Here is a 27534-nt window from a genome sequence, read left to right on the forward strand (position 1 = left end):
CAACCGTATATGGGTTGGAAAGCCATTGCTTCAGAGAGTTCAGAACTGTTTAGTTTATATTCAGAATTTATTTCAGATCGGAGATATATAATTTTCCATATAGTGAAATTTCACATTTTTTTAAAAGGGGCACATGGAAATTTGGAAAAAATGGTTAAATTTTGGAATTGTGCTCGATCTAGTCCTAATGGGTTGGAAAGCCATTGCTTCAGAGAGTTCAGAACTGTATAGCTTATATTCAGAATTTATTTCAGATCGGAGTAATTTGTCTTTTCATATAGTGAAGTTTCACATTTTGTTAAAAGGGGCACATTGAAATTTTGAAAAAATGGTTAAATTTTGAAATTGTGCTCTATCTTGCCCTAATGAGTTGGAAAGCCATCACTTCAGAGAGTTCAGAACTGTTTAGTTTATATTCAGAATTTATTTCAGATCGGAGTAATTTGACTTTTGAAATAGTGAAATTTCACATTTTGTTAAAAGGGGCACATTGAAATTTTGAAAAAATGGTTAAATTTTGAAATTGTGCTCGATCTTGCCCTAATGGGTTGGAAAGCCATCACTTCAGAGAGTTCAGAACTGTTTAGTTTATATTCAGAATTTATTTCAGATCGGAGTAATATGACTTTTCAAATAGTGAAATTTCACATTTTGTTACAAGGGGCACATTGAAATTTGGAAAAAATGGTTAAATTTTGGAATTGTGCTCGATCTAGTCCTAATGAGTTGGAAAGCCATTGCGTCAGAGAGTTCAGAACTGTCAACCGTATAATCAGAATTTATTTCAGATCGGAGATATATAATTTTCCATATAGTGAAATTTCACATTTTTTTAAAAGGGGCACATGGAAATTTGGAAAAAATGGTTAAATTTTGGAATTGTGCTCGATCTAGTCCTAATGGGTTGGAAAGCCATTGCTTCAGAGAGTTCAGAACTGTATAGCTTATATTCAGAATTTATTTCAGATCGGAGTAATTTGTCTTTTCATATAGTGAAGTTTCACATTTTGTTAAAAGGGGCACATTGAAATTTTGAAAAAATGGTTAAATTTTGAAATTGTGCTCGATCTTGCCCTAATGAGTTGGAAAGCCATCACTTCGGAGAGTTCAGAACTGTTTAGTTTATATTCAGAATTTATTTCAGATCGGAGTAATTTGACTTTTCAAATAGTGAAATTTCACATTTTGTTACAAGGGGCACATTGAAATTTGGAAAAAATGGTTGAATTTTGGAATTGTGCTCGATCTAGTCCTAATGGGTTGGAAAGCCATTACTTCAGAGAGTTCAGAACTGTTTAGTTTATATTCAGAATTTATTTCAGATCGGAGTAATTTTACTTTTCAAATAGTGAAATTTCACATTTAGTTAAAAGGGGCACATTGAAATTTTGAAAAAATGGTTAAATTTTGAAATTGTGCTCGATATAGTCCTAATGGATTGGAAAGCCATTGCTTCAGAGAGTTCAGAACTGTTCACCGTATATTCAGAATTTATTTCAGATCGGAGATATATAATTTTCCATATAGTGAAATTTCACATTTTTTTTAAAAGGCGCCCATGGAAATTTGGAAAAAATGGTTAAATTTTGGAATTGTGCTCGATCTAGTCCTAATGAGTTGGAAAGCCATTGCGTCAGAGAGTTCAGAACTGTGAACCGTATATTCAGAATTTATTTCAGATCGGAGATATATAATTTTCCATATAGTGAAATTTCACATTTTTTTAAAAGGGGCACATGGAAATTTGGAAAAAATGGTTAAATTTTGAAATTGTGCTCGATCTAGTCCTAATGGGTTGGAAAGCCATTGCTTCAGAGAGTTCAGAACTGTTCACCGTATATTCAGAATTTATTTCAGATCGGAGATATATAATTTTCCAAATAGTGAAATTTCACATTTTTTAAAAGGGGCACATGGAAATTTGGAAAAAATGGTTAAATTTTGGAATTGTGCTCGATCTAGTTCTAATGGGTTGGAGTGCGTCAGAGAGTTCAGAACTGTGAACCGGTTATTCAGAATTTATTTCAGATCGGAGATATATAATTTTCCAAATAGTGAAATTTCACATTTTTTTAAAAGGGGCACATGGAAATTTGGAAAAAATGGTTAAATTTTGGAATTGTGCTCGATCTAGTCCTAATAGGTTGGAAAGCCATTGCTTCAGAGAGTTCAGAACTGTATAGTCTATATTCAGAATTTATTTCAGATCGGAGTAATTTGACTTTTTAAATAGTGAAGTTTCACATTTTGTCAAAAGGGGCACATTGAAATTTTGAAAAAATGGTTAAATTTTTAAATTGTGCTCGATCTTGCCCTAATGGGTTGGAAAGCCATCACTTCAGAGAGTTCAGAACTGTTTAGTTTATATTCAGAATTTATTTCAGATCGGAGTAATTTGACTTTTCAAATAGTGAAATTTCACATTTTGTTAAAAGGGGCACATTGAAATTTTGAAAAAATGGTTAAATTTTGAAATTGTGCTCGATCTTGCCCTAATGGGTTGGAAAGCCATCACTTCAGAGAGTTCAGAACTGTTTAGTTTATATTCAGAATTTATTTCAGATCGGAGTAATTTGACTTTTCAAATAGTGAAATTTCACATTTTGTTAAAAGGGGCACATTGAAATTTTGAAAAAATGGTTAAATTTTGAAATTGTGCTCGATCTAGTCCTAATGAGTTGGAAAGCCATTGCGTCAGAGAGTTCAGAACTGTCAACCGTATATTCAGAATTTATTTCAGATCGGAGATATATAATTTTCCATATAGTGAAATTTCACTATATAAAAAGTCAAATTACTCTGATCTGAAATAAATTCTGAATATACGGTGAACAGTTCTGAACTCTCTGAAGTAATGGCTTTCCAATCCATTAGGACTAGATCGAGCACAATTTCAAAATTTAACCATTTTTTCAAAATTTCAATGTGCCCCTTTTAATAAAATGTGAAATTCACTATTTGAAAAGTCAAATTACTCCGATCTGAAATAAATTCTGAATATAAACTAAACAGTTCTGAACTCTCTGAAGTGATGGCTTTCCAACCCATTAGGGCAAGATCGAGCACAATTTCAAAATTTAACCATTTTTTCAAAATTTCAATGTGCCCCTTTTAACAAAATGTGAAACTTCACTATATGAAAAGACAAATTACTCCGATCTGAAATAAATTCTGAATATAAGCCATACAGTTCTGAACTCTCTGAAGCAATGGCTTTCCAACCCATTAGGACTAGATCGAGCACAATTCCAAAATTTAACCATTTTTACCAAATTTCCATGTGCCCCTTTTACAAAATGTGAAATTTCACTATTTGGAAAATTATATATCTCCGATCTGAAATAAATTCTGAATATACGGTTGACAGTTCTGAACTTTCTGACGCAATGGCTTTCCAACCCATTAGGACTAGATCGAGCACAATTCCAAAATTTAACCATTTTTTCCAAATTTCCATGTGCCCCTTTAAAAAAAAATGTGAAATTTCACTATTTGAAAAGTCAAATTACTCCGATCTGAAATAAATTCTGAATATAAGCTAAACAGTTCTGAACTCTCTGAAGTGATGGCTTTCCAACTCATGAGGGCAAGATCGAGCACAATTTCAAAATTTAACCATTTTTTCAAAATTTCAATGTGCCCCTTTTAACAAAATGTGAAACTTCACTATATGAAAAGACAAATTACTCCGATCTGAAATAAATTCTGAATATAAGCTATACAGTTCTGAACTCTCTGAAGCAATGGCTTTCCAACCCATTAGGACTAGATCGAGCACAATTCCAAAATTTAACCATTTTTTTCCAAATTTCCATGTGCCCCTTTTAAAAAAATGTGAAATTTCACTATATGGAAAATTATATATCTCCTATCTGAAATAAATTCTGAATATACGGTTGACAGTTCTGAACTCTCTGACGCAATGGCTTTCCAACTCATTAGGACTAGATCGAGCACAATTCCAAAATTTAACCATTTTTTCCAAATTTCCATGGGCGCCTGTTCACCGTATATTCAGAATTTATTTCAGATCGGAGATATATAATTTTCCAAATAGTGAAATTTCACATTTTTTAAAAGGGGCACATGGAAATTTGGAAAAAATGGTTAAATTTTGGAATTGTGCTCGATCTAGTTCTAATGGGTTGGAGTGCGTCAGAGAGTTCAGAACTGTGAACCGGTTATTCAGAATTTATTTCAGATCGGAGATATATAATTTTCCAAATAGTGAAATTTCACATTTTTTTAAAAGGGGCACATGGAAATTTGGAAAAAATGGTTAAATTTTGGAATTGTGCTCGATCTAGTCCTAATAGGTTGGAAAGCCATTGCTTCAGAGAGTTCAGAACTGTATAGTCTATATTCAGAATTTATTTCAGATCGGAGTAATTTGACTTTTTAAATAGTGAAGTTTCACATTTTGTCAAAAGGGGCACATTGAAATTTTGAAAAAATGGTTAAATTTTTAAATTGTGCTCGATCTTGCCCTAATGGGTTGGAAAGCCATCACTTCAGAGAGTTCAGAACTGTTTAGTTTATATTCAGAATTTATTTCAGATCGGAGTAATTTGACTTTTCAAATAGTGAAATTTCACATTTTGTTAAAAGGGGCACATTGAAATTTTGAAAAAATGGTTAAATTTTGAAATTGTGCTCGATCTTGCCCTAATGGGTTGGAAAGCCATCACTTCAGAGAGTTCAGAACTGTTTAGTTTATATTCAGAATTTATTTCAGATCGGAGTAATTTGACTTTTCAAATAGTGAATTTCACATTTTGTTAAAAGGGGCACATTGAAATTTTGAAAAAATGGTTAAATTTTGAAATTGTGCTCGATCTAGTCCTAATGAGTTGGAAAGCCATTGCGTCAGAGAGTTCAGAACTGTCAACCGTATATTCAGAATTTATTTCAGATCGGAGATATATAATTTTCCATATAGTGAAATTTCACTATATAAAAAGTCAAATTACTCTGATCTGAAATAAATTCTGAATATACGGTGAACAGTTCTGAACTCTCTGAAGTAATGGCTTTCCAATCCATTAGGACTAGATCGAGCACAATTTCAAAATTTAACCATTTTTTCAAAATTTCAATGTGCCCCTTTTAATAAAATGTGAAATTCACTATTTGAAAAGTCAAATTACTCCGATCTGAAATAAATTCTGAATATAAACTAAACAGTTCTGAACTCTCTGAAGTGATGGCTTTCCAACCCATTAGGGCAAGATCGAGCACAATTTCAAAATTTAACCATTTTTTCAAAATTTCAATGTGCCCCTTTTAACAAAATGTGAAACTTCACTATATGAAAAGACAAATTACTCCGATCTGAAATAAATTCTGAATATAAGCCATACAGTTCTGAACTCTCTGAAGCAATGGCTTTCCAACCCATTAGGACTAGATCGAGCACAATTCCAAAATTTAACCATTTTTACCAAATTTCCATGTGCCCCTTTTACAAAATGTGAAATTTCACTATTTGGAAAATTATATATCTCCGATCTGAAATAAATTCTGAATATACGGTTGACAGTTCTGAACTTTCTGACGCAATGGCTTTCCAACCCATTAGGACTAGATCGAGCACAATTCCAAAATTTAACCATTTTTTCCAAATTTCCATGTGCCCCTTTAAAAAAAAATGTGAAATTTCACTATTTGAAAAGTCAAATTACTCCGATCTGAAATAAATTCTGAATATAAGCTAAACAGTTCTGAACTCTCTGAAGTGATGGCTTTCCAACTCATTAGGGCAAGATCGAGCACAATTTCAAAATTTAACCATTTTTTCAAAATTTCAATGTGCCCCTTTTAACAAAATGTGAAACTTCACTATATGAAAAGACAAATTACTCCGATCTGAAATAAATTCTGAATATAAGCTATACAGTTCTGAACTCTCTGAAGCAATGGCTTTCCAACCCATTAGGACTAGATCGAGCACAATTCCAAAATTTAACCATTTTTTTCCAAATTTCCATGTGCCCCTTTTAAAAAAATGTGAAATTTCACTATATGGAAAATTATATATCTCCTATCTGAAATAAATTCTGAATATACGGTTGACAGTTCTGAACTCTCTGACGCAATGGCTTTCCAACTCATTAGGACTAGATCGAGCACAATTCCAAAATTTAACCATTTTTTCCAAATTTCCATGGGCGCCTTTTAAAAAAAATGTGAAATTTCACTATATGGAAAATTATATATCTCCGATCTGAAATAAATTCTAAATATACGGTGAACAGTTCTGAACTCTCTGAAGCAATGGCTTTCCAATCCATTAGGACTATATCGAGCACAATTTCAAAATTTAACCATTTTTTCAAAATTTCAATGTGCCCCTTTTAACAAAATGTGAAATTTCACTATATGGAAAATTATATATCTCCGATCTGAAATAAATTCTGAATATACGGTTGACAGTTCTGAACTCTCTGAAGCAATGGCTTTCCAACTCATTAGGACTAGATCGAGCACAATTCCAAAATTTAACCATTTTTTTAAATTTCCATGTGCCCCTTTTAAAAAAAATGTGAAATTTCACTATATGGAAAATTATATATCTCCGATCTGAAATAAATTCTGAATATACGGTTGACAGTTCTGAACTCTCTGAAGCAATGGCTTTCCAACTCATTAGGACTAGATCGAGCACAATTCCAAAATTTAACCATTTTTTCCATATTTCCATGTGCCCCTTTTAAAAAAAATGTGAAATTTCACTATATGGAAAATTATATATCTCCGATCTGAAATAAATTCTGAATATACGGTGAACAGTTCTGAACTCTCTGAAGCAATGGCTTTCCAATCCATTAGGACTATATCGAGCACAATTTCAAAATTTAACCATTTTTTCAAAATTTCAATGTGCCCCTTTTAACAAAATGTGAAATTTCACTATTTGAAAAGTCAAATTACTCCGATCTGAAATAAATTCTGAATATAAACTACACAGTTCTGAACTCTCTGAAGTGATGGCTTTCCAACTCATTAGGGCAAGATAGAGCACAATTTCAAAATTTAACCATTTTTTCCAAATTTCCATGTGCCCCTTTTAAAAAAATGTGAAATTTCACTATATGGAAAATTATATATCTCCGATCTGAAATAAATTCTGAATATACGGTTGACAGTTCTGAACTCTCTGACGCAATGGCTTTCCAACTCATTAGGACTAGATCGAGCACAATTTCAAAATTTAACCATTTTTTCCAAATTTCCATGGGCGCCTTTTAAAAAAAATGTGAAATTTCACTATATGGAAAATTATATATCTCCGATCTGAAATAAATTCTGAATATAAACTAAACAGTTCTGAACTCTCTGAAGCAATGGCTTTCCAACCCATTAGGACTAGATCGAGCACAATTTCAAAATTTAACCATTTTTTCCAAATTTCAATGTGCCCCTTTTAACAAAATGTGAAATTTCACTATTTGAAAAGTCAAATTACTCCGATCTGAAATAAATTCTGAATATAAACTAAACAGTTCTGAACTCTCTGAAATGATGGCTTTCCAACCCATTAGGCCAAGATCGAGCACAATTTCAAAATTTAACAATTTTTTCAAAATTTCAATGTGCCCCTTTTAACAAAATGTGAAATTTCACTATTTGAAAAGTCAAATTACTCCGATCTGAAATAAATTCTGAATATAAACTAAACAGTTCTGAACTCTCTGAAGTAATTGCTTTCCAACCCATTAGGACTAGATCGAGCACAATTCCAAAAATCAACCATTTTTTCCAAATTTCAATGTGCCCCTTTTAACAAAATGTGAAATTTCACTATTTGGAAAATTATATATCTTCGATCTGAAATAAACTCTGAATATACGGTTCACAGTTCTGAACTCTCTGACGCAATGGCTTTCCAACCCATTAGGAGTAGATCGAGCACAATTCCAAAATTTAACCATTTTTTCTAAATTTCCATGTGCCCCTTTTAAAAAATGTGAAATTTCACTATTTGGAAAATTATATATCTCCGATCTGAAATAAATTCTGAATATAGACTATACAGTTCTGAACTCTCTGAAGTAATGGCTTTCCAACCAATTACGACTAGATCGAGCACAATTCCAAAATTTAACCATTTTTTCCAAATTTCCATGTGCCCCTTTTAAAAAAAAGTGAAATTTCACTATATGGAAAATTATATATCTCCGATCTGAAATAAATTCTGAATATACGGTGAACAGTTCTGAACTCTCTGAAGTAATGGCTTTCCAATCCATTAGGACTAGATCGAGCACAATTTCAAAATTTAACCATTTTTTCAAAATTTCAATGTGCCCCTTTTAACAAAATGTGAAATTTCACTATTTGAAAAGTCAAATTACTCCGATCTGAAATAAATTCTGAATATAAACTAAACAGTTCTGAACTCTCTGAAGTGATGGCTTTCCACTCCATTAGGGCAAGATCGAGCACAATTTCAAAATTTAACCATTTTTTCAAAATTTCAATGTGCCCCTTTTAACAAAATGTGAAATTTCACTATATGGAAAATTATATATCTCCGATCTGAAATAAATTCTGAAGATAAGCTAAACAGTTCTGAATTCTCTGAAGTGATGGCTTTCCACTCCATTAGGACTAGATCGAGCACAATTTCAAAATTTAACCATTTTTTCAAAATTTCAATGTGCCCCTTTTAACAAAATGTGAAATTTCACTATTTTAAAAGTGTAATTACTGCGATCTGAAATAAATTCTAAATATATGCTAAACAGTTCTGAACTCTCTGAAGTAATGGCATTCCACCGTATTAGGGCAAGATCGAGCACAATTCCAAAATTTAACCATTTTTTCAAAATTTCAATGTGCCCCTTTTAACAAAATGTGAAATTTCACTATTTGAAAAGTCAAATTACTCCGACCTAAAATAAATTCTGAATATAAACTAAACAGTTCTGAACTCTCTGAAGTGATGGCTTTCCAGTCCATTAGGGCAAGATCGAGCACAATTTCAAAATTTAACCATTTTTTCAAAATTTCAATGTGCCCCTTTTAACAAAATGTGAAATTTCACTATATAAAAAGTCAAATTACTCTGATCTGAAATATATTCTGAATATAAGGTGAACAGTTCTGGACTCCCTGAAGTAATGGCTTTGCAACCCATTAGGACTAGATCGAGCACAATTTCAAAATTTAACCATTTTTTCAAAATTTCAATGTGCCCCTTTTAACAAAATGTGAAATTTCACTATATGGAAAATTATATATCTCCGATCTGAAATAAATTCTGAATATACGGTTGACAGTTCTGAACTCTCTGAAGCAATGGCTTTCCAACTCATTAGGACTAGATCGAGCACAATTCCAAAATTTAACCATTTTTTCCAAATTTCCATGTGCCCCTTTTAAAAAAAATGTGAAATTTCACTATATGGAAAATTATATATCTCCGATCTGAAATAAATTCTGAATATACGGTTGACAGTTCTGAACTCTCTGAAGCAATGGCTTTCCAACTCATTAGGACTAGATCGAGCACAATTCCAAAATTTAACCATTTTTTCCAAATTTCCATGTGCCACTTTTAAAAAAAATGTGAAATTTCACTATATGGAAAATTATATATCTCCGATCTGAAATAAATTCTGAATATACGGTGAACAGTTCTGAACTCTCTGAAGCAATGGCTTTCCAATCCATTAGGACTATATCGAGCACAATTTCAAAATTTAACCATTTTTTCAAAATTTCAATGTGCCCCTTTTAACAAAATGTGAAATTTCACTATATGGAAAATTATATATCTCCGATCTGAAATAAATTCTGAATATACGGTTGACAGTTCTGAACTCTCTGAAGCAATGGCTTTCCAACTCATTAGGACTAGATCGAGCACAATTCCAAAATTTAACCATTTTTTCCAAATTTCCATGTGCCCCTTTTAAAAAAAATGTGAAATTTCACTATATGGAAAATTATATATCTCCGATCTGAAATAAATTCTGAATATACGGTGAACAGTTCTGAACTCTCTGAAGCAATGGCTTTCCAACTCATTAGGACTAGATCGAGCACAATTCCAAAATTTAACCATTTTTTCCAAATTTCCATGTGCCCCTTTAAAAAAAAATGTGAAATTTCACTATATGGAAAATTATATATCTCCGATCTGAAATAAATTCTGAATATACGGTGAACAGTTCTGAACTCTCTGAAGTAATGGCTTTCCAATCCATTAGGACTAGATCGAGCACAATTTCAAAATTTAACCATTTTTTCTAAATTTCAATGTGCCCCTTTTAACAAAATGTGAAATTTCACTATTTGAAAAGTCAAATTACTCCGATCTGAAATAAATTCTGAATATAAACTAAACAGTTCTGAACTCTCTGAAGTGATGGCTTTCCACTCCATTAGGGCAAGATCGAGCACAATTTCAAAATTTAACCATTTTTTCAAAATTTCAATGTGCCCCTTTTAACAAAATGTGAAATTTCACTATTTGAAAAGTCAAATTACTCCGATCTGAAATAAATTCTGAATATAAACTAAACAGTTCTGAACTCTCTGAAGTGATGGTTTTCCACTCCATTAGGGCAAGATCGAGCACAATTTCAAAATTTAACCATTTTTTCAAAATTTCAATGTGCCCCTTTTAACAAAATGTGAAATTTCACTATATAAAAAGTCAAATTACTCTGATCTGAAATATATTCTGAATATAAGGTGAACAGTTCTGGACTCTCTGAAGTAATGGCTTTGCAACCCATTAGGACTAGATCGAGCACAATTTCAAAATTTAACCATTTTTTCAAAATTTCAATGTGCCCCTTTTAACAAAATGTGAAATTTCACTATATGGAAAATTATATATCTCCGATCTGAAATAAATTCTGAATATACGGTTGACAGTTCTGAACTCTCTGAAGCAATGGCTTTCCAACTCATTAGGACTAGATCGAGCACAATTCCAAAATTTAACCATTTTTTCCAAATTTCCATGTGCCCCTTTTAAAAAAAATGTGAAATTTCACTATATGGAAAATTATATATCTCCGATCTGAAATAAATTCTGAATATACGGTGAACAGTTCTGAACTCTCTGAAGCAATGGCTTTCCAATCCATTAGGACTATATCGAGCACAATTTCAAAATTTAACCATTTTTTCAAAATTTCAATGTGCCCCTTTTAACAAAATGTGAAATTTCACTATATGGAAAATTATATATCTCCGATCTGAAATAAATTCTGAATATACGGTTGACAGTTCTGAACTCTCTGACGCAATGGCTTTCCAACTCATTAGGACTAGATCGAGCACAATTCCAAAATTTAACCATTTTTTCCAAATTTCCATGGGCGCCTTTTAAAAAAAATGTGAAATTTCACTATATGGAAAATTATATATCTCCGATCTGAAATAAATTCTGAAGATAAACTAAACAGTTCTGAATTCTCTGAAGTGATGGCTTTCCACTCCATTAGGACTAGATCGAGCACAATTTCAAAATTTAACCATTTTTTAAAAATTTCAATGTGCCCCTTTTAACAAAATGTGAAATTTCACTATTTGAAAAGTCAAATTACTCTGATCTGAAATAAATTCTGAATATAAACTAAACAGTTCTGAACTCTCTGAAGTAATGGCTTTCCAACCCATTAGGACTAGATCGAGCACAATTCCAAAATTTAACCATTTTTTCCAAATTTCCATGTGCCCCTTTTAAAAAAAATGTGAAATTTCACTATATGGAAAATTATATATCTCCGATCTGAAATAAATTCTGAATATACGGTGAACAGTTCTGAACTCTCTGAAGTAATGGCTTTCCAATCCATTAGGACTAGATCGAGCACAATTTCAAAATTTAACCATTTTTTCTAAATTTCAATGTGCCCCTTTTAACAAAATGTGAAATTTCACTATTTGAAAAGTCAAATTACTCCGATCTGAAATAAATTCTGAATATAAACTAAACAGTTCTGAACTCTCTGAAGTGATGGCTTTCCACTCCATTAGGGCAAGATCGAGCACAATTTCAAAATTTAACCATTTTTTCAAAATTTCAATGTGCCCCTTTTAACAAAATGTGAAATTTCACTATTTGAAAAGTCAAATTACTCCGATCTGAAATAAATTCTGAATATAAACTAAACAGTTCTGAACTCTCTGAAGTGATGGCTTTCCAACCCATTAGGGCAAGATCGAGCACAATTTCAAAATTTAACCATTTTTTCAAAATTTCAATGTGCCCCTTTTAACAAAATGTGAAATTTCACTATATAAAAAGTCAAATTACTCTGATCTGAAATATATTCTGAATATAAGGTGAACAGTTCTGGACTCTCTGAAGTAATGACTTTGCAACCCATTAGGACTAGATCGAGCACAATTTCAAAATTTAACCATTTTTTCAAAATTTCAATGTGCCCCTTTTAACAAAATGTGAAATTTCACTATATGGAAAATTATATATCTCCGATCTGAAATAAATTCTGAATATACGGTTGACAGTTCTGAACTCTCTGAAGCAATGGCTTTCCAACTCATTAGGACTAGATCGAGCACAATTCCAAAATTTAACCATTTTTTCCAAATTTCCATGTGCCCCTTTTAAAAAAAATGTGAAATTTCACTATATGGAAAATTATATATCTCCGATCTGAAATAAATTCTGAATATACGGTGAACAGTTCTGAACTCTCTGAAGCAATGGCTTTCCAATCCATTAGGACTATATCGAGCACAATTTCAAAATTTAACCATTTTTTCAAAATTTCAATGTGCCCCTTTTAACAAAATGTGAAATTTCACTATTTGAAAAGTCAAATTACTCCGATCTGAAATAAATTCTGAATATAAACTAAACAGTTCTGAACTCTCTGAAGTGATGGCTTTCCAACTCATTAGGGCAAGATCGAGCACAATTTCAAAATTTAACCATTTTTTCAAAATTTCAATGTGCCCCTTTTAACAAAATGTGAAACTTCACTATATGAAAAGACAAATTACTCCGATCTGAAATAAATTCTGAATATAAGCTATACAGTTCTGAACTCTCTGAAGCAATGGCTTTCCAACCCATTAGGACTAGATCGAGCACAGTTCCAAAATTTAACCATTTTTTCCAAATTTCCATGTGCCCCTTTTAAAAAAATGTGAAATTTCACTATATGGAAAATTATATATCTCCGATCTGAAATAAATTCTGAATATACGGTTGACAGTTCTGAACTCTCTGACGCAATGGCTTTCCAACTCATTAGGACTAGATCGAGCACAATTTCAAAATTTAACCATTTTTTCCAAATTTCCATGGGCGCCTTTTTAAAAAAATGTGAAATTTCACTATATGGAAAATTATATATCTCCGATCTGAAATAAATTCTGAATATAAACTAAACAGTTCTGAACTCTCTGAAGCAATGGCTTTCCAACCCATTAGGACTAGATCGAGCACAATTTCAAAATTTAACCATTTTTTCCAAATTTCAATGTGCCCCTTTTAACAAAATGTGAAATTTCACTATTTGAAAAGTCAAATTACTCCGATCTGAAATAAATTCTGAATATAAACTAAACAGTTCTGAACTCTCTGAAGTGATGGCTTTCCAACCCATTAGGCCAAGATCGAGCACAATTTCAAAATTTAACAATTTTTTCAAAATTTCAATGTGCCCTTTTTAACAAAATGTGAAATTTCACTATTTGAAAAGTCAAATTACTCCGATCTGAAATAAATTCTGAATATAAACTAAACAGTTCTGAACTCTCTGAAGTAATTGCTTTCCAACCCATTAGGACTAGATCGAGCACAATTCCAAAAATCAACCATTTTTTCCAAATTTCAGTGTGCCCCTTTTAACAAAATGTGAAATTTCACTATTTGGAAAATTATATATCTCCGATCTGAAATAAACTCTGAATATACGGTTCACAGTTCTGAACTCTCTGACGCAATGGCTTTGCAACCCATTAGGAGTAGATCGAGCACAATTCCAAAATTTAACCATTTTTTCTAAATTTCCATGTGCCCCTTTTAAAAAATGTGAAATTTCACTATTTGGAAAATTATATATCTCCGATCTGAAATAAATTCTGAATATAGACTATACAGTTCTGAACTCTCTGAAGTAATGGCTTTCCAACCAATTACGACTAGATCGAGCACAATTCCAAAATTTAACCATTTTTTCCAAATTTCCATGTGCCCCTTTTAAAAAAAAGTGAAATTTCACTATATGGAAAATTATATATCTCCGATCTGAAATAAATTCTGAATATACGGTGAACAGTTCTGAACTCTCTGAAGTAATGGCTTTCCAATCCATTAGGACTAGATCGAGCACAATTTCAAAATTTAACCATTTTTTCAAAATTTCAATGTGCCCCTTTTAACAAAATGTGAAATTTCACTATTTGAAAAGTCAAATTACTCCGATCTGAAATAAATTCTGAATATAAACTAAACAGTTCTGAACTCTCTGAAGTGATGGCTTTCCACTCCATTAGGGCAAGATCGAGCACAATTTCAAAATTTAACCATTTTTTCAAAATTTCAATGTGCCCCTTTTAACAAAATGTGAAATTTCACTATATGGAAAATTATATATCTCCGATCTGAAATAAATTCTGAAGATAAGCTAAACAGTTCTGAATTCTCTGAAGTGATGGCTTTCCACTCCATTAGGACTAGATCGAGCACAATTTCAAAATTTAACCATTTTTTCAAAATTTCAATGTGCCCCTTTTAACAAAATGTGAAATTTCACTATTTTAAAAGTGTAATTACTGCGATCTGAAATAAATTCTAAATATATGCTAAACAGTTCTGAACTCTCTGAAGTAATGGCATTCCACCGTATTAGGGCAAGATCGAGCACAATTCCAAAATTTAACCATTTTTTCCAAATTTCCATCTGCCCTTTTAACAAAATGTGAAATTTCACTATTTTTAAATTAATATGAAAAAAATTCTGAATGTAAACTGTACATTTCTGAAATCAAGCCTTTCCACCCTATTATGACTAGTTTTACCAAAATTTAGAATTTTTTAATTTTTTTTCATGTCCATGTGTCTCTCATGTATCTGGTATAAAAATACGCTAAAAGCAAAGAAATCAACGATAGTTCATAAATAAATATTTAATTTTTTTTTATCTAATTTTTAAAAAAATTGTTATTATATATTTAAACTGAATGATCGGTAAAACCATTTTATTTTGATTTTATATCATAAAATGTTAAATGAGCTGAAAATAATGCAGCTCTGTTAACCTAACAGTCTTTGAGTACGAAGTATGTTAGTTTACACATTAACATAGGTAATGTTAAAAAACGGAGCTAACTGACGGAGCTAACTTCACACACATCGATCTTTTTATGGTTTTTTAGATATGGCGGGCCTACGGAGGGTCGAAATTTATTTTTAAAATATCAGCTATATTCTCAAGGACTATTTGTATTCAAAATTTCAGCACATTCGGACCATAAATGGATTTTTGGCGATTTTTTTAAAAAATTTGAGACCCGAGGTGACCAACTTTGGGGGGCTACGCACTGGCCCCCATTATCGCTAGGAAGATGAACAAATAGTTCGCAAGATACCGAATTATTTAAAAAAAAAAGTTTTTAAACCACTGTGCAACGTGCGAGGGATGTTTTGTGTGGTTCAGAAGTGGTGACTTTGACAGGGAAGACAAAGATCGCCCATGCCAGCCAAAAAATTTTGATCAACAAGAATTGGAGGCATTACTCCATGAAGATTGTTGTAAAACTCAACAAGATCTTGCAAAATCATTGGGAGCAACTCAAGCAGCAATTGAAGCTGAGAGACCTTGAAATACGATTTTGTATGTGTGATATGCTGCTTGAACACTATAAAAGAAAATAATTTTTGCACCGAATCATTACATGCGATGAAAAATGGATACATTACGATAACCCGAATCGTAAGAGATCGTATGTGAAGCCCGTCCAACCAGCCGAAGCGATACCAATGTTAAATATCAATGGCGCTAATATAATGCTCTGTATTGGGACCAAAAGGGTCTGATCTATTATGAGCTGATGAAATCTGGCCAGACTATCAATGGGAACCTGTAGCGAATGCAACTGATTCGTTTGAAGCGATCGTTGGACGAAAAATGCCCAAAATATGCTACCAGACATGAAACCGTTCTATTCCATCATGACAACGCTTGGCCACATGTTTGTTTTTAGTTTTTTTTTTTTTAAGAGAAGTAAGCTCAGGCAATTAATGGGTTAGATTAGAGAAGGAAATGTGATGAAAGAAGTGGTTGGGAAGTGTGGCTTCGCCCGCCTTATAGTCCAGACCTTGCCCCTTCCGACTACTATTTGTTGCGATCGATGAAGAAGTCTCTCTCTGGGATACGCTTCACTTTGGAACAGAGTATCCCAAATTGATATGATTCGTTATTGGCCTCAAAAGATGAGCGTTCTTTTGGCTAGAAATCCATATGTTGCCACAAATATGGGAAAAGGTCACAGCTAACAATGGCCAATACTTTGAATAAATTTATATTGTACAAATGTTTCAAAATAAAAGCTAAATATTTGAAAAAATCCCGCCTTTTTCAGTCATACGCCCAATATTTCTCATTCAAAACTTCAGACTTTAAAAATCTCAAATTTCCATCTCTGCTACATACATTCTCAATTGAAATACTACCTACATATCGAAAATCCATGAAAATCAAACATGTGAATTGTAATTTACCTCTATCTTTAGTTTTTGTTACATCCAACACTTGTAACTCTATTATGCGGCGTAAATAATCACTAATGTGATTCATCAATTCTTTTGTATACATTTTGTTTTTATTATTATTTTTAATGTGTTTTCTTGATGTTTTTAACAATTTTTCACACTCAAACACGTAGTAATAAATTCAATTGTAATTTATTTACATATATCTATTTTTTTTTTTTATAAATTTTATGCGAAAAAGAAATTTATTTGTTTTTATTAATTCATATAAAATAAAATTAATTTCAACATTATTGAAAAGATGTTTTTAATTTATTTTTTCTTAATAAAAAACATATATAGTATATGAACAACAACAATAATAACAAAATTGTGTACGTTAACGATAAGTTGCAATGAATGACTAAGAAGTCGCTCTTTGGAAAAATAGCTTTTTTATGTTTGATGTACTAGTTTTTGAGCATTTTTTTATTTATTTATACTGTTATCAGTTATCATATATATATTTGAACAATATTTTGTTTTCTAGATTGGGAAAAAGGCAGAAAAGCTTTGTACTATACAAATTGAAATACACATACAGTGAGTAACAAAACAATGGAAACTTTTTTTTTGAAAACGATATAGAGTAATTTCATTTCGTGAGTGCCAGCGACTTCGGTCGACTGATCAGTACAGAGATTTCGGTCGTCTTTTCAGTACAGGGGCTTCAGCCGACTGTTCAAGACATAGGCTTCGGCCAATTGTTCTATACAGAGTCTTCGGCCTTCTGTTCAAGACAGAGATTTCGGTCGTCTGTTCAGTAAAGGAGCTTCGATCGACTGTTTAAGACAGAGGCTTCGGTCAACTGTTCAATACAGAGACTTCGGTCATCTGTTCAAGACAGACAGACAGAAATAAAATTTCCACCACCTGTTTGGTGGTGGACATTTTATAGTATGAAGCTGTTTTTCATGGCAAGGTATTGTTCCAATTCATATCATAAAAGATGCTAAGACTGGAATCGGATAAAGATAATTTTTGAATGATGTATGATGTATCCATTCTCTGAAGAAAATATGTCCCTAGTTTGGAGATTCCAGCTTATACAATAACCTTAAACATACCTCTACGATTTTAACCGAGTGGTAACAATCCAACGAGGTACGTTTTTTAATGTTGCATATCCAATCGCAAGATCTCAATTCCATAGAAAACCTATGGGAAATTGTAGATCGTAACATACGGACTCAGAATTATACCACGAAGGAAACTTTATCACATGTGGTTATAAGGAAATGGCAAACTGTTTCAAAAGGAAACTATTGAATCTTTAATTGGTTAAATGCATCGTCGCTTTGGAGCAGTAATAAAAAATAAAATACTGAGGTACTAAAAAGGCCAGAAAATTTATAAAAAATTACACCCAAGTTTCAATTGGTTTGTATACCATTACCATAATAATAAATACTTTTTAGTTTATTTTCTATTTCCAGAATTATTTCCATTGTATTGTCAGCCACTGTATATAGATATGTATGTATATTAGAAGAACCTCCATTCATAATTGATAACACTGAAGGAGCGAGAGACAGAGTGAGAGAATGTGTGAAGTACCTTTAAAGTAAACAGTTAAATAAACAATTTGCTACAATTATTCTCAATTGCAGTAAGAGAGTTTATATTGATAATAATAGTAAGAAAAATAAATTAATTCAACATACATACACACAGATATGTATACACTGGAAAAAATTAACAGTAAAAAATTAAAGTGAATTTCAGCAAAGAAATTGAGATACTCACCCCTATCGTGAATATACATATATTTCACATGAAATATGTTCCCTTTTCCCATGTTTCTTTCATCAATTTTGTTCATGTGAAAAAATTCCCTATGTTGTGAAATTTTTAGATGGAATTTTGTAAACAATAAACAGCTGTTACGAACAAAATCAACTATTGTGAATGAAACGTTCATGGGAATATCACGATAGCAAATTTTGTTCCATGGGAACATAAATTTCACATGTTATTGCCGATAGGGTGACTATTTCAAGTTATCTCAATTTGTATGTATAAAGTATAAAATATCCCTCGGAACAGTATCTAAAAGCCTACGAAACTTTTTTAATTTCGAAAATTTTTTGTATTTTGTCGGAGTTTTATATTCAGCATACATTTATTAGTAAATTACTATTGGGTGTATGTAGAGATGCTAATCGGGACTGGTTTTTGAAAATCCCGGGGTTCGGGATTTGGTAAAGAATCCCGAAATCCCGACCCGGGGTTTCGGGATTTAAAATTAAAAAATCCCGGGCTTCGGGATTTATGAAATCCCGAAAACCCCGGGATTTTCGGGAACGGGATTTCCCGTTTAGCATCCCTAGGTGTATGACTTAATAATGCGTAATTTTTTAAAATTTTTAGATTTTATTTTGAAACATTCCTAAAATATAAATTAATTCAAAGTATTGACCATTGTTAGCTATGACATTTTCCCATGTTTCCAGCAACATATTGATTCCGAGCCAAAAGAACTGCTCATCTTTTGAGTCCAAGAACAAATCAAGCCAATATCGGATACTCTGCTCTGAAATCGAAAGAAATAGTAGTCAGACAGGGCAAGGTCTGGACTAATTCATTCTAAATACTTTTTAACAGATATGGCATCATGTGGCTAAGCATTGACATGATGGAATTAAACGGTTTCATGTCTGGCCGCATATTCTGGGTGTTTTTCTGCAAATGATCGCTGCAAACAAATCAGTAGCATTCGGTACAGGTTCTCTGTCATGGTCTGGTAAGATTTAAGCAACATAATATATAGGAACCTTTTACCACCACCAAATACAGAGCATTACCTTCTCGCCATGAATATTTGGCTTTGGTGTCGATTCGGCTAGTTGGCCAAGCTTCACATGCGATCTCTTACGCTTCGGGTTATCGTAATTTATCCAGTTTTATCGCAAGTAATGATTCGGTGCAAAAATTATTTTCTTTTATAGCGTTCAATCATCATTTCGGACATGCAAAATCTTCTTTGATGGTCTGTCGGCTTCAATTCGTTTGTTACCCAATTTCCCTGCTTTTGGATGAATTCAGCTGCTTTCAAACATTTTGAAATTGCTGCTTGAGTAGCTCCCAATGATTTTGCAATGCTCTTGTTGAGTTTTACAAGAATCTTCATGGTGTAATAACTCCAATTCTTGGTCATTAGACTTTTTTTGCTGGCCTGGTCGATCTTTGTCTTTCATGTATAAATTACCACTTCTGAACCGCACAGACCATCTCTCGCACGTTGAAACCGATGGAACACATTCACCATAACCTACGGTGAGCAATTGGTGTGATTTAAGAGCTCTTTCTTTCTAATTAAAGAAGTAAAGCTAAACTTACCGCATATGACGATTCGTTGGTACAAAATTCTACATTTTCAAAGCAAAAAAAAACTTTATATTTTATTTAAATGTTTTATTAATTGTTAAACAATTTTATTAATTTTCTCTATATCTTCTGATTCTTTTTGCAGTCCAAAAAATGTTTTATTTTATTAAATAAAGTATTCTATAAATATTATTTGATAATTTAATTTAAAAGCCTAAGACTAAAAGCTTTTACAATTTCAACAAATATTATCAAACTGACAGGACTTTAGAAAATATCTCCTAGACGTAAGTAATACAATATAATGGAAACAAGTGCCAAAGATAATTAAAATCATACTAAAATCTAAAATATAATGAAATAAACAGAACAACATTGATAAGTCACGTCGGCATGAGGGCTTTAAAGAATTATTTAAAAAAAAAACAACAGAAAATGGTCGATAATTTGGTTATCAACTAAAATGCAAAATAAAATTAAATTAAATATTAAATAAATAGATAAATAATATTAAAATATTGTGTAATTTTTAGAACAATAGCAACAACATTACTTTACACTATTTGAAAGTTCAATCAAAATGTTTAACAATGAATCAAACTCAAAAGAGAAGAAAAAAAATGTAAATAAATACAAAAAAAAACAACAAAAAAAAATCATCATGAATAAGTAATAAGAACAAGGTTATTGCACTTTTTTCCAGAACCAACAACAACAACAACAAAAACCTTAAATGTTGTAATAGTTACAATATACTCATGCTAGTACTATGTAGTTGTTGCTGTTGTTGTCATAACGTAAGAGCAGAGATACTAATTCATAGTCATCTCTTACTTTTACAATTATTATCATCTGATGTTCTTGACAACTACTATGTGCATATACACGTAAAGGGTGATTCAAATAGAGGTTTTTTTAAATTTTTATTTTTTTCACAAATCGGGATTTTATATACCAGCTGGTGGCAGTGGCAAATTCGGGCAAATAGGAGCGAATTCATATTTTGATTTTGACATTCGAAACAACTCTCTCATTGTTGAGAATGTCAAACTCCATACCAAGGCGAATTTATACAAGGTTGAGTCAGTCAATCAGCGGATTACTCTTTTTTCGCTTGTTTGGTTCTAACATCTGTCAAAGCTTGTTTTTATACTTCAATATCTATATATTCCAAGCTAATTAACAAAATATTTATATTTTGCATAAATAAGTAAAGCCCTCACTATTCAATTATCTACACTATATTTAGTTTTAATACATATTTTTTTAATTTTTGTTTTTTGACATTTGTTAAGACCATTTGTTGTATTTGTAGAACTACCACCACCTTGTATGAATTCGTCTTGCTCCATACATATATAAAAAATTAACTTTATTCTGTATTGTTTGACAATTTATCATGCAATGACTAACAACGTAACAAAGTCTCCAAATCGTTCAGCTGTAGTACGAAAATCATCAACATGTCAATCCCAGCAGATAATTTCTCGGTCAGGACCTGTCAACTGGCCGCCTAATTCGTGTGAAATCAGACCTCTGGATTTTTTTTTGGAAGTTAATTGTAGTCAAATGTGTTTGCCGATAAGCCAGCAGTGATTCAAGACTTGGAAGCCAACATTATTCAAGTAATTCGTGACATACTGGTAGCAATACTGGAAATTCTGATCTTAAATCGGACCTTTCGAATGAATGACTTACAGCTTTTTCGTGGCCAACATTTGAATGAAACTATCCTTAAAAAATAAAATGTCAGAGATTGTTCTTAATAAAGATTCCTAAATCCAATTATATTTTAAGTTATTAAATTAAAAACCTCTAAATGTATCACCCTATATATACAAACTTATGTTCATAAATACATATGTATATATTTGAACATTGCTACATACTTGTACTACATGTTGTTCGTTAGTTCTCTGACATTATTATCAAGCTGAATGAATGGATGGCTGAATGTTAGTAACAATATTTTTCATACACACATACAAAAAAAGTAGGCGTTCAATTACAAAAACAAATATAAACATTTACAGAAGCAACTTTGTAGAATCAAACAAACAATAGAAAACGATGACAATATTTGAAAAGTTTATCACCACTAGCATCCGACCAGAACAACTTACATATCAGATGTCTAAAGGAGTGAGCTGCTAAACGAATAAATCCAAAGTTATTTTTGAAAAAAAAAAGTTGTTTATTGCCTAGAGAGAAGAGCTTTTGATCCAAAACTAGTCATGTGATAGGTGCTTGGATAATACGGACTGGTTTTAGATGTAACATATTATATAACATGTCGGTGTCATTACTGAGGTCTCAAATCTGATACTATACCAATACACATACTTATTGTTGCAAAAAAAACCAGAAATTAAATTTATAAATTCTTTGATAAAATTGCATATCTATATCGTCTGTATAGATCCCCTATTGATTCAAACAAGGTTGTGTGTGAAGCAGTCAATATTATCAGATTTGTTGACACATCAAAATAGGGCAAAAAACAAATAAGAGAGCTATATTCGGCTGTGTCGAGTCTTATATACCCTTCACCAAATTATACTTTAAAATAAAAATTTTAAATATTTTTAGGTAAACAAAATTTTTTTTTCCAAAGTTATTTTTTTCATTATTTTGAAAACAAATTTTTTCGAATTGTTTTTTTAATTTTTTTAAAAAAAAATTAATTTAAATTTTTTTTTAATTTTAAACAAATTTTTTTTTGTGTTCCCACCCAAAAGAACTGCTCATCTTTTGAGGCCAAGAACGGATCATGCCAATATCGGATACTCTGTTCCAAAGTGAAGCCTATCCCAAAGAGAGCTTTCTGCATCGATCAAATAAATAGTGTCGGATGGGTCACGGTCTGGACAATAAAGTGGGTCAGGCAAAACTCCCCAATTTCTTAATTTTAAATACTTTGTCATGATGAAATATTACGGTTCACGTCTGACCTCATATTCTGGGCGTTTTTCGACCTTAGCTTTCTTTCAGAATCTTTTGTGATATTTAAATAATGATCTCAACTTCACAGTCAACAAGATTTTGATGCAGAAATATTTTGCAATACAAAATTTCGTTATTTTGTTTCTAACTGATGATTTTTCAGTGATAAGCAAAATTGCTAACTCCACAAAAAAAAAATAAGAAGAAAACATCCAGCAAAAAACATTGAATATGCTATTTAAATCTACCTTTTCAATACTATTTACTATACTACTTTGAAGATTAACATTTTTCGATGTAATCACTATAGTATGGCTACACAATTCACTGTAAAATAAAAAAAAAAATAAAAATTTTGAAGAAATAATAATAAAAAACTAATTTATTTAAGATTTTGAGTTATTTTGTTTTACAGCAATGAAATAAGACTGTTTTTTGTTATGTACTTAAATAATATAAAATAATAAAACCAGAAATTTAAATTCATTATAAGAAAATGTGCCAAGTCCAGCCAAAAAACACAAAATCATAAAAATCAAAAGAGCTAAGTACCTAAAAATGGCTTCAGTTTCTAAAGTCATTTCTATTATTTTATTTTTTCAACTGATACTTAAAGCCAACAGATAGGAGAGAACTGCGTTTACAGATTTAAAGAATATTGAAAGCAAAAAAAGATAGAACGTTTTTTGTCTCTCCTGTAAAATTCAAAAAATGGGACTTGGCACGTTTTCGTACTAAGCTAACGAGTTATTTTTCAACGTAAAAATAAAAGTTCGCTTGAAACTCTTAAAAAAGAGTTTTAAATAGTCTTCATAAGAAAAACTGATTTGAGGAGTTTTATTTTTATCGCCAGAAAAAAACTCATTTGAGGAGTTTTATTTTTCCCGTCAGAAAATAAAACTCTTTTCGTTTATTTTCTACTTTTTTCAGTATCTTTCTTTATTGAGTCTACCTGATATAATGTGCGTAGTAATTTATTTGTTTAAGAAAAAAAAACGACCACAATTTAATAATAAGAATCAAACAATAGAAAATTAAAATCCCACTTGTTTTTATTATAATGACAATTTATTCAATTGCAATGCAAGGTGCTTTACAAATTGTAATGATCTGACCAGTGTCAATTTACATAAAATGAGTTAAAACTCATTTTATGTAAATTAAAAAATAAAATGAGTTAAAACTCATTTTATGTAAATTAAAAAATAAAATGAGTTAAAACTCATTTTATGTAAATGGATGGGAAAAATAAAACTCCCCAAATGGGTTTTTTTCTGACGGCAAAAATAAAACACTTCAAATGAGTTTTTTTTGACGGAAAAAAAACTATTCAAATGTGTTTTTTTTTATGACGGCTATTTAAAACACTTTTTTAAGAGTTTCATGCGAACTTTTATTTTTACGTTAACTAATAACTGTTTTAGATGGATTTTAATTTTTAAAGTGACAAAATAACTGTTAAAAAATAACTTTTTTGATATCACTTATAATCGTTACGGTCCCTTTATGGGGTCGCAAATGAAAAATGTAGAAATTAAAAACGGTATGACAAATACACCCTATTATTACCTCCATAGGAGTCTTCAGTTCAAGTTGAAAATACAAGATGACATAACAAATTAGATAAAACTTGTTTTAAAATCTGAAACTTTCAGTTATTTCTAAAATCGGTAGAATATTAAACAAGTTTGGTTTGGTTTCGGAGTAGGCAAACTTCAGTTTTGTTTGAATTCCATAAATTATTATTAATTTAAGTCAACATACTTTTAAAACTCTGCTCACTACTACTCACTTGTTCACATGTTTGACAGACAAGACCATTGAGTAAATGTGAGAGAGAACGTATATCCGACGAGGACAATGATAAAAAGAAACTGCAGTAATGTGATTGTGTGTGTGGCTGGGTATGGGGACAGAAAACAGCAGTAGGTGTTATTAAAAAGCCTAGGTGACTGAAATAATTTCACATTGTACTCATAATATTTGATGATGTTAAACGATGTTGCCTGGCGATGATAATGGTGCTATGATGAAGTGACTATGATGATGGCATGACTGCATTGAACTCAATTTAAATAATAATCATTTCCGTTTTACAGGATAATTAAATGATGGCATATTTTTAAAAGAGCAAAAGAAAAAATATGAGAAAATTTGTTAAATATAAAGAAAACATGCCAATCTTGAAAATTTAGAAAATTTGTAATAAAATGTAAAGTTTAAATTTTAAATAAATTTTCTTTATTAGAAATTAATATGACTGAATAATTTTTTCATAAAATTATAATTATGAAATTCGAAAAATAATTAATTTTCATTAAATCTAGTAAAATTTAACATTTAAAATCGTATTTTTTTTTTTAAAAAAACTTTCGGTTATTTCTCAATGTGTGGAATAAATATGATAAGGGTGTCAATTATGAATGTGTGAATATTTTCCTAATTTTCTAGACAATTATAAAATATCAATTTCAACCATCAAACATAATAAATATTTAAAATTGAAGCTACCATAAAGGGGAGTAGATGATATACATAATTACACCAAAAAAAACAAAACAACTATCAATAACTGCTGGTAGTTACTGGGTTTCCAGCCGATGCCGGCTGTCATCACACAATGACTTACTAAATACCACCGGCATACGTCGACAACAAATCTTAATAAAAAGGCAAACGGTCATACAAATTGTGGCACAATAAATTTCTATTGTCTGCTCGTACATTGTGCTAAGGGGTTTCAGTATGAGATGCAGTTGAATCTAGCTGCAACAAACAAGTGGTTCCATAAATAACTAAATAAAAATAATAACAACATTTAAAAAAAAAAAAATCTGTCACTGTTGTTTGAGGCTGATGTAAAGTAAAAAATATATATAGGGAAATTAAAATTTATTTATTATTAGTGCTGCTTTAGATTTTTCTTCTTGTTTGTTATTTTTCGTTGCGCTCTATTGACCTCAATTTTACCGTGTTGAAAATTTTGTTAAACATATAGCAAAATATATATATAATCGTATGTGCATGTTTAGAAATTTACAAAAATATAGCAACGATTTATTTATTAATTCATTGTAAATGATGTAGAAAATATATGTTTGGTTTTCCTTTCAAGTCTTTAGGAATTTTAAAATGCTATAAATTAAAATATTTAAAATAGATTTACACCATTTCAGTATTAAGATTATGATCATCAGGGCCAGTTTAAATATGCACAATATGCTTAAAATAAGCAAGCGGAAAAACTGAAAAAACTGCTTATCTTTTGAGACCAAGAAAGAATCAAGATAATTTCGGATACTATGTTCCAAAGTAAAGCGTATCCCAGAGAGAGCCTTCTGCATCGATATAAACAAATAGTTGGTAGGCGGGGCAAGGTTTAGACCATGAAGCGGATGAGGCAAAACTTCCCAAACAGTTTTTCCTAAATTGCAACATGTGGCCTATTACGGTTTAATGTCTGACCGCATATTCTGGGCGTTTTTTTGGCCAATTGTCGCTTCAAATAATGGTCTGGCCAGATTTCAGCAGCTCATAATAAATAGGACCTTTTTGGTCCCACCAAATGCAGAGCATTACCTTAGCGACATGGAAATTTGGATTTGGTGTCGGTTCGTCTGGTTGGCCGGGCTTTACATACCATCTCTTACTCTTCAAGTTATCGTAATAGATCCATTTTTCATAGCAAGTAATGATTGGATGCAAATATGATTTTCTCGTTCAAACATTATTTCGGATATGCAAAATCGTCTTTCATGATCCCTCGGCTTCAATTCGTATTGTACCCAATTTCCCTGCTTTTGGATGAATTCCTGCATATGGTTGAGCGAAATGTGCACATTTATACGCGATTCAGCAAAAATTTATTAAACTTCCCTGATGATTATCATTGACAATTAATACTAAATTGTATATTCGCTTGGATATGGTGTAAATCTGTTTTTGGAAAGACAAACATAGAGTGCTAAAATTAAATTATTAATTGTTGCTTAATGACAGATTTTGTTTTTATTTTAATCATAAAAAAATTTCATTAATTTTTTATTAAAAAATTATTAGTGAGCAATAAAACATTTAAAAGAACCATATTAACATTGTGTTTTCATATTTTTGAATGACATTTAAATAATGAACTTAAGAATTCATTAAAATTTTATAAAAAAAAGAGCTTTGTGACTACTAAAGACTTAGGAATGTGTTAAAGCATAGAATAAACACATAGAAGGGAAGTAGAAAGAAAGTTTTAAATAAAAATATTTAATAATTAATCTATTTTCACACATACGGGTGATACAATAACAAATTTAATGGCAATGCATTTGCATGTATAAGGTTTTTGACAACAGAGTTAGGTTTTAGGCTCTCAGCAATTACATGTGTTTCTATTTAATAATAAACAATATAGATAGAATTCATAATCTATTTTAGTTAAACACCTGGAAATTTTAATAATACTACTAATCGAAAGTCTTTCAATTAGACGATTCTTTCAACACAGACAACTCCAAAAGTATTTG

At 31.2% G+C, this 27534-nt stretch overlaps 2 protein-coding genes across 8 annotated transcripts in view; one reads left to right on the plus strand and one right to left on the minus strand.

The window, feature by feature from the left end:
• LRR (Leucine-rich repeat) overlaps window positions 1-27534 on the minus strand; it is a 105806-nt gene that overhangs the window by 75697 nt on the left and 2575 nt on the right. For 2 of the 7 annotated variants that reach the window (XM_065510908.1, XM_065510909.1), the window contains exon 1: window positions 16718-16904. The exons of 2 other annotated variants lie outside the window; for them this stretch is intronic. In XM_065510908.1, the coding sequence (XP_065366980.1) occupies window positions 16718-16811 (94 nt within the window). In that variant the 5' untranslated portion in view covers window positions 16812-16904. Of the gene's footprint in view, window positions 1-16717; window positions 16907-27534 lie in introns of those variants that run through there. 3 more of the 7 variants (XM_065510911.1, XM_065510910.1, XM_065510905.1) reach the window with 3 other exon arrangements.
• GstE12 (Glutathione S transferase E12) overlaps window positions 1-27534 on the plus strand; it is a 213940-nt gene that overhangs the window by 59997 nt on the left and 126409 nt on the right. The gene's annotated exons all lie outside the window — the stretch shown is intronic.

The sequence above is a fragment of the Calliphora vicina genome, chromosome 5, assembly GCF_958450345.1.
Source record: "Calliphora vicina chromosome 5, idCalVici1.1, whole genome shotgun sequence".
NCBI lineage: Eukaryota > Metazoa > Arthropoda > Insecta > Diptera > Calliphoridae > Calliphora > Calliphora vicina.